Here is a 14,093-nt window from a genome sequence, read left to right as displayed (position 1 = left end):
ATTTTTAAAATTTGTGGTTTGTGGAGGGGATATTTTTATATCGGTAGTAGAGAGGGAATGCCGGACTGAAGGCGACGCCTATGATTTTGAAATAAAGAGTATGAGGAGTTTATTAAATTTATTATTATTTTAAGAAATGCATTTGTATTTAATTGGTAAATTATAGAAGGCAAATCACATCCACATGGCTTTCCGTTTGGAGTTGGTGTTTTGGGTAGGAACCGCCCACATGTTGTGTGAGCGATTATTGATTTTGCATGTTTGCAACTTATGGACTAGTACTTTGTCCAACTTGACTTTAGTTTGTTGATCAGACTCTCTAACTCATCACAACGAGAAACTTGCGTTTCACGGAGATAACATTATTTTGCTATCTTTAAACGCAACCAATCAAACAAGTCAAAATCAACCAATCAATAATGAATGAAAGAAAATGAAAGAAGGGGATCATCTTTCGTTCTTCCGGAGCCCAAAAACTGGTCAAACCAAGAAAAAAAAAAGGCAGACTGCAGAATATCAGAGTTCGCATAAATCATAATTTATAGGAAGAGTGAAGACTTGGATTAGAGGTGTGTCATCCATAAACCATGTCTAAGAAATGCAATTGCGAGCAACCCACTAACTGGATTCTGCCATTGATATACAGTGGAAGCAAATAATTAATTCCGTGCAGCCATCTTCAAACCCACTTCCTCACCTCACAATTCAATTTTAAACCCCTAGTGCAAGTTTCCTCCAAATTCTCTTTGACAAGTTAAAAGAAGACAAACACTAGGTATATTAAGCAGAAACCAGCCAACGGGATCTAGTATAGTGAAAAAGGACATTGACTTGCAAATCAGAGGTCTTGAAGTTCGAATCCCCAACATCATAATTGGGTGTGTGATAAATCTCACTCCCTAATAGTTTAGACTATAACTTGTACTTTAAAAAAATACATGGAAACCAGAAATTTTGAGTGTAGCTTTTAAAAAACCATAGCTATATAGCTATTTTACAAAAACCATAGCTATATAGCTATATACTTCTACCCTAATCAAAATTGACCATTTACAGAATCATGTTCTCCCACACAGCAGCACTAACAACACAGCTGCCTCCACAAGTATGCTGCTGCAGTCTACAATGGGAGATATCAAAGCAGATAATAGAAGGCAATAAAATTTTGACGGCAGCCCAACTAAAATCCAAAAAGGATTCTATTTGAACCAAAAAGTCACTCAAATAAGATAAAAGAATACTTTCATGACAACGATAAAATTGTGGAGCTAACTGAACATCTCTTTGGGTTTGGGCTAAAAAAGGATCATCCAAATGCAAAAAATTAAAAAAGCCAGGGTATTTGATTTACTACCAACCCCCCTTCCGCCGGTACTAAAGTTATCAAAATATTGATCAATTGCTTCATTCTATCTTTTATTCATAAGCCTTCTCCCAGTCATCAACCACTTCAGATGTATCTGCAATATTTCCTCCACGCTGCTGCCCTGCTGAAGTCGAACCACTTGCATTTGAATCCAAAGCCGGATTTAAACCACCCAAAGACTGTTTTCCAGAGTCCTCAATGCTAGGAGATACAGATGATGAACCCAAAGCTCCATCACTGTCTAGTACACTCCATCGATTTAGTGAGGCAGTGATTGGAGCTTCTTTTTTCCACACAGATGCCTGCACATCCGTGGAACCACCAGCCCACTCTTCATCACCCCATGAATCTTCCCTCCAACCAGGCTCCCTAATAACAGCCTTCTTCCATGGATTACCCCTCAGTGCTGTAGGCACTCCGCCTTCCTTAGCTGTCCCCAATCCAACCCAAGCATTAGAACCCGATGATGCCACAGATGCGCTGCCATTTGAGAGAACGTTAATAGCCCCGTGATATAGTGTACCATTATCCAACCTCCTCATTGCGGTTGCTGCTCGAGCAGGATCGTTAAATACAGCTAATGCATTCTTATCATTCAACCAGACTAACTCGCATTCCCCACCAAACCTCAAGACCAGTGCACTAATATCTGCATCTCTCGGCAGATCTGGGAAAGAAACTACAAGCCTGGGATCCATGTCTACTAAATGATCAAAAGCAGGAGGCTGGGGTGCATTCACTGTCGTCGTACCCTTAACCCCAATCACCCGAGCTGGGGTTTTGGATTTAGGTGTAACATGAACCACAATAAATCGCTTGGGCTCCCAACCAGCGGATTGAACTGCAAGCTTCCATCTTTCAGCAATCATCCTAACAACATCTCTCTTCTCCTTCAGCATTGGACAGAAAACATGAACTCTGAGGCCACTTGTAGGACCTCTGCTCTTGCCAAGCACCAAGTACTTGCATCTCTCCTCCACAGATAATACCCACTTGGCATCACGTCTAAAAAGGTCTGAAAGCAACTCAGAAACAGCAGAATTCTCACCAAAATGGAGTGCATCCAAGTTTGGAGAAGCTATATCAAAAGCATCTGCAAGAACCCGTTTCCGCTCCAACTTAGCACATTCATCATCACACATAAATTTCCTCTGTCCAAGTGGGATCTTCTTGGTCATTGATTCAATTGGTTGAAGTGGTGCTGGCAACCTTTGGATAATAGAAGCTTCATACACAGTATCAGCCTTGAAACTAGCATTGCTGCCACCAGAGTCACAAGGAACATTTGCTGTTATCCGGCCACAAGAACATGTGATTGTGACAGGGAAATCACATCTGTTATCAGGACAAGGAGCATATGGGTGACATAGTGCAGTACATGTATGCCTGCAATCTCTCCTAGGAGCACCACATGTCTGTCCACAAGAAGTTTTTGTACCTGGTTCCACTGAAGAGGAAATATCACAAGGCGGTGGGTGACAAGTCCTGCCACAAGCATGCATACCACACTGCCTTGTCTTCCCACAGAGCTTGTTACATTTGATGTCCCTCGACCCACAAGGAATGTTCCTGAGGACAACATGCCCACCGATGCACTCCTTTGCCACAGGCACTGAACAAGGTGGACATTCTCCAAAGTGGCAGCTGTGAGAAGATGAATGCCCACAAGGCTGAGGGACTGAACATGGGAGCTGACATGATGGGGGAGGTGTACCACATGGCAATGGAGGAGGGATTGAAGTCCTCCCACATGCACAGGTTAAGTCAGTGAAGATTGTATCAAGGCAGGGAGGGCAGTGGCCACTGTGGCAAAGTGATTCACAAGAATGCTGCCCACACCTTAACTTCTTCCCACAAGGCATAGAGCAAAAGTGAGGATCCCAATCCCCTGAGAGAACATTATTCGAATTAGAAAGAGGACAGCACCTCTCACTGCAACGGTGCCTTCCACAATTCTTCTTCCGCCCACAAGGCTTATCACAAGTAAACTTCTCAATCTCCATTGTGGTCTTAAAGCATTCCACAGTCCGAGAAGTTGATCCACAACGGCATTTCTGGCTCACTTTAACCAAGCAAGGTGGGCAATCCCCAGTATGGCATATCTCTTGACACTGGTGCATCTCACACGGGAGGGACTTGCCACATGTTTGTGAACAAGTTGGAACTGGATCTAAACAACTCTGTCGTTCCCCTTGCAAGCTTGTTTTCCCACAGTGGCATGTCTTAATCTTCGTTGGCATTAAATTGCACTCGCCACAGGGGCCTGGATGGCAAACTTCACCGCAGGCATGATTACCACAGGTAAGCTTTTTTCCACAAGTGGAACTGCAAGAAAAAACACCGTCTTCTGCTTTCACCTCTCCCTTCACAGTCATGTCTCCACAAAGAACAACCTCCACCTTTTTCTTGCAAAAGCAAGAAGCATCAACCAGAACCTGACAAGGATCACAAGGACCCACATGGCAAGTTCTCTCACAACGGTGACGCAAACAATCAAGAAGCTTATTACAATGCTGGCCACAAGTTAGAACAGACGTCCGGTCTGAGCATCTTGTGGTAATTACTTTCTTTCCACAAGGGCATAAACGTGGCGGGGCAAATGCTTTACAAGGAGGGCATGGACCTGGGTGACACTGCAAGACACAAACATGAGGGCAAAGATCATCCTCACTCACACCCCTGCCTGGGACATCCCTCTCAAGTTGCTTCCCACAAGGCTCACCACATGAATGTGGTGTCAAATACAAATCTGAAGGCGGGTCTGTCCTCTTACCACAAAAACAAACATAACGAATCTCCTTCGAGGATGTAAGCTGTACGTACTGACATCCAGGACACCGCCAATTAAATCCCTGATTCTTCCCTGCAGACATGTCGATAGAAGTTGGAGCTCGAGCCCATTTCTTGATGCAATTCAGATGGAAAATTGAGTAACAGCTTGAGCAAGACCAAACAGGTGCAGACCTCCTCACCATATCATAACAAATCATGCATTCAACAGTGCCCTTTGTCAGCTTATCCTGAATTTCTTGCACAAGCTGAGGTAAATTAGAGTCCTTCAATCTAACCTCCTCCTGATTCTCGCTCCTTCCCCTCTCCCTTCCATGGTTCATTGGCCGACCCATATGACCTCTAGAAGCATTATTTCCTCTGTGCTGCTGCCGACTCTCTGATGGAGCAGAGCTATAATTGGGCTGTCCTACACTCCCATTCGGGATGTTTGAATTGAAGCTTAGAGGTGGGTTCACGGCAGCAGTGGTAGGGTTGGATCCTCTTGGGACCCACTCTCGACGAGCAGACTGAGCGGGCTGAGGAGGCTGAGCAGGAAACCTGGACCTATCCCTTCGCTCATTTGGGACCTGAGAACTCATATTCTGCGAAACCACCGAACCCTCAAGCCTCCTATTCTCCGACAGGGTGCCGAAATAGGCTGATCGAACCCAAACAAAGACCGAAGGGATTCACAAACACAAAAGTTTGCACTAACTGCATCAAAAAGACAATTGAATCAGATTAGAATTCAATAAATAAATAAAAAAATCAACAAACATCCAGGAGTTTAGTAAACTAAAGCCCTACGGCCCATACCCATAGTGAATTCTTAAATTTTGTCCGAAAACGAATTTAATTCGTATTACTTTCTAATCCCAATCAAGCTTGAAACTTTCCAACATTTCCGAACAAAGAAACAAAACCCTAAAAGCAGGAACAACTAAAAATCGAATTGAAATGAAAACAATATGAGAGAACAAAAACAAAGGCAAATTACCTGATCGGATAGTCCCAAGTGATAAGAAACAGAGAGAAGATTTTCCCGCACTTCTCTGAGTATCTCTCTAGCCTTCCTCAGGTGTTAAAAATGCTCTCTCTTTTTTTTCTCCCTCTTTTTTTTTTTATTTTCTTTTTTCTGTGCTGTTGTTGTATGGTGGGTCCCTGTTTTGTGTTTTTATGAGATGGATATTTTTACAGTTGGGTTTGTCTCAGAAGGGAAACCGACCCAGACCCAGACCCAGAGAAAAAAGAGAGAGGAGGGTATATATAGAGGAGGAGAGAGAGTTGTGGCTTGGGGGTTACGAAAAACTGAAAGGGGAAGGCGGTGAGGGTAGTTCGTCACCGAAATCGCAATCGCGTGTTCTCTGACCTTTTGTTTACTGCCATTTGTTTAAAGTCCTCTCCAAGTATTTGCGTGGTCGCCACACCACTCAGCCGCCAGTCCCATCATCCAATCCATCGCACAGTCCCGGGCCTTTTCTTCATTGGGCCGTACCTGCTCATGGGCTTTCTTGAACAATTATTTAAAAGTAGACCTTGTAATATTATACATGGTGCGAATATCCGTTATCCACCCACTTGTATATCCGTTATCCACCCACGATTACCCCGTTTGAAACTTTGGTACGGGTTTTGTAGTGTCATTAATTATTTTAACAGATCGTGTTCGTGTTTGGTATTTTTCACCCGTTAACTTAAGGGTTGACACGACCTGTTAAGAAATCAGAATGACATGAAAATAACAAACACAAGCCGTTTGCTAGTAGGACTCGAAAGAATCAAATCAAAGTCCCTTCCATCCAAACAAAGGAATAAAAAGAAAAGAATCAAATTACCTTGCAAACTGACAAAGCGTATTTCACTAAATAAATGCAATGGCCTCGCAAGCACTAGGAGAATTGGGCAAGAATAGATGAGAACCTACTCTTATTAGGAAAAGACTTAAGGCAAGTATGTCATCAAATCAAATCCCACAACAACTGATGATGTATTGGTTTCAGTTTGGACTTTTTAAACGTAGATAGATGCCTTAGCCTAGACTCTTATCAGTTAGTTTTCTGTCTACCCTTCACTCTTCTTTAGGAATAGGATAGATAGATATCTGATAGATGCCTGCAATGCAACTCGTCCCGTGAAGGGTGGTGTTGGTTTGGTTTCTTCTGGTAAAAGTAAAACAAAGGAAAACAACAACTTCATTTGCAACTTTCTTTATCTCGTGTCTGAATCTCAATCTCAAATATGATGTCCTAGTTTACCTAGCTTGGATAAACTCTACTTGCTCACCCTGAAATCCTGAATTTCGAGTAGACATGTGGTCGTGTGGTGTGATGCAAATTGCACTTCCTTTATTTCAGTGTTATACAATCTCCATATTTATTATTTCTCCCTTCTTCTTCTATTTAATTAATATTATTTAGGACATATTTATTTATTTATTTATTAGATGAAACGAAACGGGTCTGCTAAAGTTTCATTAGTATGCAATGCTTTGTGTTTATAGGTGTCCAGGTAAATGAATAGTATTCATTCAGCTCGCAGCACCCTGCCGTTCATAATTAATTATTAGTTTAGTGATGCTAATTTTCCATTTTTAAATAGAATTTCTTTTTCGGTTGATATTTATGATATTTATTTCACACTAAAGAAACTATTTTTTGTTTTATTTTTTATTTATTTTTATGTGTGGTGATATTTTGGTATAATAAAACAAAGATCTTTGTAAAAAGAATTTCATATATGTTAGGCTTGGAAAATAAAGAAAAAATATATATTTAAATATAAGCTGTTGCTTATTTTTTTCCGTGTCACGGACGTAGTAATGAATTCTCAACAGCAGGAGCGCACCATGAAATAATACAACTCAACTCAACTCAACTCGTATTTCTGAAGAGTGTGACTCTCTCACACATTCCTATTTATGCTACGTTCTTCAAAAAAATACGTTATCATTATATTATATCAAGCCCCAAGCAAAGCAAAGAGCCAAAAGCCAAAATCTCAAACTCTCTCTCTTCCTCATCCTATCTTTCTTTCTTTCTTTCCTTTGGCTTTTGTTTGTAAAAATGTCTCTGCTCCTCACTGATCTTCTCAACCTCAACCTCTCTGATTACACTGAAAAGATTATTGCAGAGTACATATGGTTAGCACTAAGCTTACTTCATTCCAATCACTCCCTCTGTTTCTCACTTTTCCTTCTCTCCCTCTCTACACAGTATATTTTTCTCTTCTTGTCTATGTTTTCTGTTTCTAGATTTCTTTTTCTTTTTCTTGTCTAATGGTGATAAGTTTCTAAAAACTCTGTTTTAGCATGTCTTTCTTTCTCAACTAGCAATGTTTTCAATCCTGGTTGTGTTACTTGTGTCATGTGTATGTGTGTGGTTATATTTTCCAATGGGGTGATAATTAAATGAGTATACTGATTTTAGTATGGTTGTTCTTTTTATAATCATAAAACAGGATCGGTGGGTCTGGCATAGACATCAGAAGCAAAGCCAAGGTAGCTTCTTATTCATTTCCTGATAAATCGATACACACACAAACAGATGATATTTAATATTTGTCAAAGTTGCACTAATTTGATTTTGTACGAGGCAGACTCTTCCTGCACCAGTTAGCGATCCCTCAAAGCTTCCCAAGTGGAACTATGACGGTTCTAGCACTGGCCAAGCTCCTGGGAAAGACAGTGAAGTCATCCTATAGTATGCTATTTCTCTGTTTTTCTCTGTTTTCATCCCTCCCTCACTCTCTGTTTTTCAAATCTTACTAATGAAAACTGCTTTCGTTGGTGCTTTAAATATAGTCCACAAGCCATTTTTAGGGACCCATTTAGGAGGGGCAACAATATTCTTGTAAGTCCCCACCGCTTTGAATAATTAACTAGTTTCAGAGGGACCCATTTAGGAAGGGAAACAATATTGTGTCGCAGTAGAGTTGCATTTAGTTATTTCTTAAAGTTAAGAGTTTTGATTATTAATTACTTGAAGGTCATATGTGATACATACACCCCGGATGGAGAGCCAATTCCAACCAATAAGAGGGCTAATGCTGCAAAGATTTTCAGCCATCCTGATGTTGTAGCTGAAGAACCCTGGTGATAAGTTCTACCATCCATCTTCAATCTTGATTCTGTTTGCAGTTGGTTCATTTCTATAATTGCTTTGTTTGAGTGGTTTAATTGAACGTAAAACATACAGGTTTGGATTAGAGCAAGAGTATACTTTGTTGCAGAAAGATGTAAAATGGCCAATTGGGTGGCCTCTCGGTGGATATCCTGGACCACAGGTGACAAATTATCATATGAATCTTGTAATATTTACTTTACTATCAAGTATGAATCTCCTTGTTTATGTAAAGATGTAACTGGTTTTTTTGTTTTCGTTTTCTTTTGTGAAAATAAAATAAATGCAGGGGCCATACTATTGTGGGGCTGGAGCTGATAAGGCCTTTGGGCGTGACATTGTAGATTCTCACTACAAAGCATGTCTTTATGCTGGCATCGACATCAGTGGCATCAATGGTGAAGTTATGCCTGGCCAGGTTAATATATATATACACACATACATATCGTTTTTGTGTAAAATCTTCTCTTAAATTTAGCTTGTTGCTTTGCTTCTGTTGCATATACTATTATATATAGTGGGAATTCCAAGTTGGACCTACTGTTGGCATCTCTGCCGGAGATCAGTTATGGGCTGCTCGTTACATTTTGGAGGTACTATAACTTACAAGCTACTCAAATGACCTGTTTTCCCTCTCTGTTATAATTCTACAATGAATGTGCTAAATCATATGTGATATGTTATTATGTATTGTTAATACAGAGGATAACAGAGATAGCTGGAGTGGTGCTTTCCTTTGATCCCAAACCTATTGAGGTCAGAAGAGATATCCAATTTTTCTATTATTTCGTTGGCTTAAAATCGGTATTGTTTTAGCTTCATTTGAGTTTGAGGGTATGCGTGTGTGACCAGGGCGACTGGAATGGGGCTGGTGCTCACACAAACTACAGGTAGCACTTGAAATATTATGCTTGCTTTTGTTTTCATTCATCGGCATTTTGGAAAGTGTTGTGATGGGATGTGATGGTAACTTCAGCACCAAGTCCATGAGAAGCGATGGAGGATATGAAGTTATCAAAAGGGCAATTGAAAAGCTTGGGTTGAGGCACAAGGAACACATTGCTGCTTATGGGGATGGCAACGAGCGCCGTCTCACTGGGCGACATGAAACAGCAGACATCCAGAGGTTCATATGGGTAAATTAACATACTTGAGCTTATTATACACCTTGTTTGCATTTGCATTGATTTGTTTTGCTTAATGGGTTGAGAACTGAGACTTGACAGGGAGTGGCAAACCGTGGAGCTTCCATAAGAGTTGGGAGGGACACGGAGAAAGATGGGAAAGGCTATTTCGAGGATCGGAGGCCTGCTTCTAACATGGATCCTTATGTTGTCACTTCCATGATTGCTGAAACTACAATTCTCTGGAAACCATAGGCTTACATTTTCGGGGTGGTGAGGGAGTGAAAATGAATCAATTTTATCTTGTTTTTGTGTTCCTCTTCCACCCTGCAACCAAAACCACAAGTTGTGTGTTTAACCTTGTGATTGAAGAAGGCTTGTCTGAATTGTGCCAATACTGGATCGCAACAATAATATTTGACATTAAAGTGATTGGAATTAGATCAATGTTCTTCCCTTTGTGATGGTTTTACTGTTTTTTTCTTTGAGAATAATTGGTGATAATGTCTGGTGATAGTACAAAAAACTACAAAGACAACTTTATTTACAAAAGGGTCACCCTTAACATAAATTTACAGAGACTGAAAGAGCCAAAAATGATATTCTTCATGAAATTGCAGTTCAAACTTTGTTGTTTTTCAAACACAAAAATGGAAAACTCTGTTGTTTTCAAAAAATTACATGCAGAGATGATGATGATGATGGCATTTTGTACACGTGAATAGCCGAAATTGCAGGGTACACGAAAGCTTTACCTTGGCTTATGAAAGTCTTGCAGGCTTGTAGCTATTTTTGGGGAGGGGAGAAGGGAAGGTAGTGCATTGATGTGTGTGCAGCGCTGCTACCACTGCATATTATTTATTTGGTTCCAAAAGCAATTGTGTTTGTTCCCAAAAATAATAATAAACACAATGAGATTGCACAGACTGGTATGCGGTCCTACCATCTGCAACTGCTATCTTAATAATTTCTTGAGGAAAAGCTTGCGTTTGCGGCAAATTTGCAGTTGTTAACAATATCCATCCACGCCCTCGGGCTAAGATACACAAAAAAGTCTCATGAAATCTCCACATGTTAGGTGTAACTAAACATAGAATCACTAGTAATTTGTGTTCAAAAATACAAAGAACAGGTCAATGATGGTGATCAGCATAAGATATTAGGGTAGGTTTGTTTTGTACATAACATTTTAAAGTATTTTTTCATTAAACCAAATTTTGTATTTTAGTATTAGATGGGAGCGACCCATCAGCAACTTTGACCTTTCATTTAAAACCTAGAGCATACAAACAATCAAGATTGCCCAAAGTATAGTCTTTCCAGAATACTCAATCAAACTTGGAACTTTCTTGCTACCAAACACAGATATGGCGCCAACCTTTTGGTTGATCATGAAAAGAAAACACCAATCGTACCTCTTCATAGAAGAAAAAAAATGTACAACAAGAACCAAGAACGTCCAAAGATCAGTACTTTCTGAGTTACTAACCCAACAGCACACATGATTTCTATTATATCTTTAGATCACCAAAGAGCGAACAACTTTGAATTGTTTGCTAAAGTGTACATATTGTCTAAATAAGAGAAAAAATTTGAAACACAACAGGATTGGTGGGCTTCCTACTTAATCAATCTTGACTGATGGATATTCTATGAAAACAATCAAATCAGCAACCTATGATCCTCAAGACCAGAAAGCCAAATTCAAAAAGGAGCAAGACTGCCATATCATTAAACTAAAATATGTATTATTTACAAGGGGAACATGGCCAAAAAGTACTGGATAAAGAAAAAAGAAAACAGGGGAGCAAGAGCTGAAAAAAAAAAACAGAACAAAACCCTCTGTTTTTCAATTCTAGAGAGAACCCCATCTTCACTAAGCTCCAAGAAACGAGGACTCGTCCTAAGAGTCACCAACAGAGATGGGTCAGCATGAAATTCCCAAAGGGGATCGAGAGATCTGCCTGGTCATGGTGATCTCTCCAAGGACAGGTCTCATCTCTGGCTTTCCCGGCAGCCAATCAATTATTTTCTCGGATTCTTGCTTGATCTTTCTCACTTGGCTGTGAACAGGAAAACCCATTTCCTGAAAGCCCTCCCTCTGTCCGTTGTTGTTGTTGCTGTTCCTGTTCTCCATCTTCTTGTTGTGGATTCACAGAGGCTCTGCTTCCAACTATACTTATCCTATTTTTCCCTAGCTAGTATATGTTTATGTATATATCTGTATGTAAATCTTACAGGACAGTTGAGAAGCATGTGGGTATATATAGGGGCAGAAGGTCGGGTCGATTGAGAAGAAGATCAAGTATGAGACGTAAGATGGCAAGGAAGAGAAGTTTGGTGGAAAAAGATCAAATCTTTGGATTAATTTGAGTCGACTGTTTTGGACCTCGTTGACACGTAAAGTTGTAATCCTCTGTATTCCATCACATCATCTACAACCACTTCATCAGCAATCACAGTCCAAGATCACGGTCACAAAATGGATATTCACAACTACATAATGAACTTCCTTCTAGATGATTTCTCTCTCTCTCCCTCTCTAGATATTTATCTTGAATCTAATCTTAAATTGACGGGACAATTAGTATTTACAAAATTGGATGGATCTGCCAATCAATGGCGACTTTGTTATGTGAAAGGTTTCGCGTATCACAAAATTTCCTTTTAAAATTGATTTGAAAGGTTTCGCGTGTGAACATTAAATTTGAATGGATATCTTGAGGTCAAAATTTTGTATTATAAATTCTCTGTTGCCATGCCCAGAGGTTTTACCAAATGAATACCAAACCATCTTTTTTTTTTCCAGGGCCAAAGATTCTATTATTTGACTGGTCCTTAGATTATCGAATTACTCTAAATTGCCCCTGTTTTAAAAAAAAATTATTTAAATATATTTATTCCACAAGTTTACTAAAAAATTTGGTCCCCTTGGAGTTTGGCTCGAAATCGTGGGTTCAGTCAAGTCAACGTTCAAAACTCATGCTACAACAGTTCGGCTCTTCACACCAGCCATCTCCGTTTATTTCACGGTAGAAGTCAAATATTCGTGTTCGGGCATGGCTACTTTCGTCATTCCACTTAATCTTACGTTGACGTGGAACATAAACGTGGGCCTTGACGTGGTGGGTTGGGGCGGTTAAGTTTGTTGATAGGGCAGCCGGCAGTCGTCAGCGTGAAGTTGCAACTTGTGCCACGTGGGTCGACCTTACCAGCTCTTTATTTCCACGCCATGGGCCACCAATTTGTTTTGATACACATGCATACGTAGGCCCATCGTCCTTTCATCTTTTCGTATCGGCTTGTAAAACGCAAACGACACAAGATGATGACACGTGCAAATGCTGGAGGCATGCATGATTATTGTTAATTTTTTGGTTTTTGTTTTTGGCGTGAGATTTAAGTCTCGTGCTAATTTACTCCAACACATACTAATTGTCTAAATTATTCATTTTGATTGAAATTTAAGCATTAGATTTGTATAACTTTTACAAACATTCTGAGACACATTGCATTCTTTTTCAGCATTAGTGATTTGCTATCTTTTCTTTTTTTACTTTTTATCGAGTGAGACCTAAGCATTAAGATGATGAATTCCTCGTGTCCAATATTCACTTGTCCCATCACACTAGTTATTTTCAACTAATTATAAATGATTAACATGTTGTTCATATTACGTAGAATGATTTTAAATTGGGTGTTTTGGGCATGTCACCATTAAAATAACAACATTTCCTTCTCATCATTTGTTTCTTTTTCTTTCATGTATGGGTAATTTTCTCATGTGGAAAGCAACTTTTGATTATTTTGATTTTCTTTATTTTAATGTTGTGAACGAAATAAACATGATTACTATTAGCCTACAACATTCAACTTGGATTTAGTTAATCAGCAAATGGTGTCGATTTTCGGTAAAGGTCGTGATACGTAAACACATTTTTATTTTATTTTAATACAATCTTTTTTGGGGGGTGGGGGGGGGGGGAGAGGGTGGACAAATGTAGCCTATAGCTGAGGTGTAATCTTTGAGTAAAAAGATCGTAATGGCAAGGATGATGAAGAAATTTGCAATTGATGGTGAAAAATGATGGTAAGCAAATAGGTGTTTTTTCTTGAAAATAGGTAGAGATCAATTTAGCTTCTCAATCAAAGACTTAACGTGAAGGAATATTTTTCAAAGCTGTTAAGAGTGTTAGGTCAGCCTCAAAACAAACATTACTGAAGGCTCACCTAATTTCCTCCAATGTCATTTTGAATCCTTAAATAGGACTTGTATATATTTGCCCGTTCGCCAGCTTCCATGTTATCATTCAATCTATTCAAAACCACCCATGGAAAATAAAATAAAATAAAATAAAAAAGAAGGTATTTTAATTTCTAGATGGATCATGAAGTATAAGTTCTCAATTCACAGGTGGGTAGGTGTCAAACATGCCGTGTTTGGCCCGCTCAGCCCGTTTAGAGTCAATTCATTTAATAAATAAGCTATGTCGGTTCCATTCATTTACGAAACTCATTAATCCGACTCCAAGTTCACGGCCCAAGCCCATATAGACTTGGATTGTGCTCGTGCAGACCACTAAACGGGTCAAGATGGGGCCACGTCAAATTAACTTATGTATTGCTTTTTTTTTTTTTGGTTATTTTTTTTACTACTTCATTTAAATATTGTTTATAATTATGTATATACTAACAAGATTTATTATTTGTTGA

At 39.5% G+C, this 14,093-nt stretch overlaps 2 protein-coding genes across 2 annotated transcripts; one reads left to right on the top strand and one right to left on the bottom strand.

Moving 5' to 3' along the window:
- Positions 1–1,163: 1,163 nt before the first annotated feature.
- Positions 1,164–5,522, bottom strand: NFXL1 (NF-X-like 1). Its single transcript, XM_016795812.2, has 2 exons — positions 5,136–5,522; positions 1,164–4,852 (listed from the first exon to the last, which is right to left on the bottom strand). Exon 2 carries the CDS (start codon positions 4,735–4,737, stop codon positions 1,417–1,419), a length of 3,321 nt encoding a protein of 1,106 aa, XP_016651298.2. The 5' UTR covers positions 4,738–4,852; positions 5,136–5,522; the 3' UTR covers positions 1,164–1,416.
- A 1,565-nt stretch (positions 5,523–7,087) lies between these two features.
- On the top strand, positions 7,088–9,827 carry GLN1.3 (glutamine synthetase 1.3). Its single transcript, XM_008241898.2, has 12 exons — positions 7,088–7,277; positions 7,595–7,634; positions 7,733–7,836; positions 7,938–7,986; positions 8,122–8,228; positions 8,332–8,419; positions 8,546–8,674; positions 8,775–8,849; positions 8,959–9,012; positions 9,109–9,146; positions 9,233–9,392; positions 9,483–9,827. The coding sequence occupies exons 1-12, from the start codon at positions 7,201–7,203 to the stop codon at positions 9,633–9,635; spliced, it is 1,074 nt and encodes a 357-aa protein (XP_008240120.2). The 5' UTR covers positions 7,088–7,200; the 3' UTR covers positions 9,636–9,827.
- The last annotated feature ends 4,266 nt before the right edge of the window (positions 9,828–14,093 follow it).

Source organism: Prunus mume, linkage group LG7, assembly GCF_029339155.1.
Source record: "Prunus mume cultivar Tortuosa linkage group LG7, ASM2933915v1, whole genome shotgun sequence".
Lineage (NCBI taxonomy): Eukaryota > Viridiplantae > Streptophyta > Magnoliopsida > Rosales > Rosaceae > Prunus > Prunus mume.
Note: the sequence above shows the minus strand (reverse complement) of the source record. Positions and strands in the feature narration are given on the sequence as shown.

Bases quoted from the DNA above. Each gene is read 5' to 3' on its own strand.
- GLN1.3 (XM_008241898.2), top strand. From the start codon at position 7,201: ATGTCTCTGCTCCTCACTGATCTTCTCAACCTCAACCTCTCTGATTAC. The intron at 7,635-7,732 runs GTAGCTTCTTAT...TGTACGAGGCAG, and splicing joins ACATCAGAAGCAAAGCCAAG to ACTCTTCCTGCACCAGTTAG. The intron at 9,393-9,482 runs GTAAATTAACAT...GAGACTTGACAG, and splicing joins ACATCCAGAGGTTCATATGG to GGAGTGGCAAACCGTGGAGC.
- NFXL1 (XM_016795812.2), bottom strand. From the start codon at position 4,737: ATGAGTTCTCAGGTCCCAAATGAGCGAAGGGATAGGTCCAGGTTTCCT.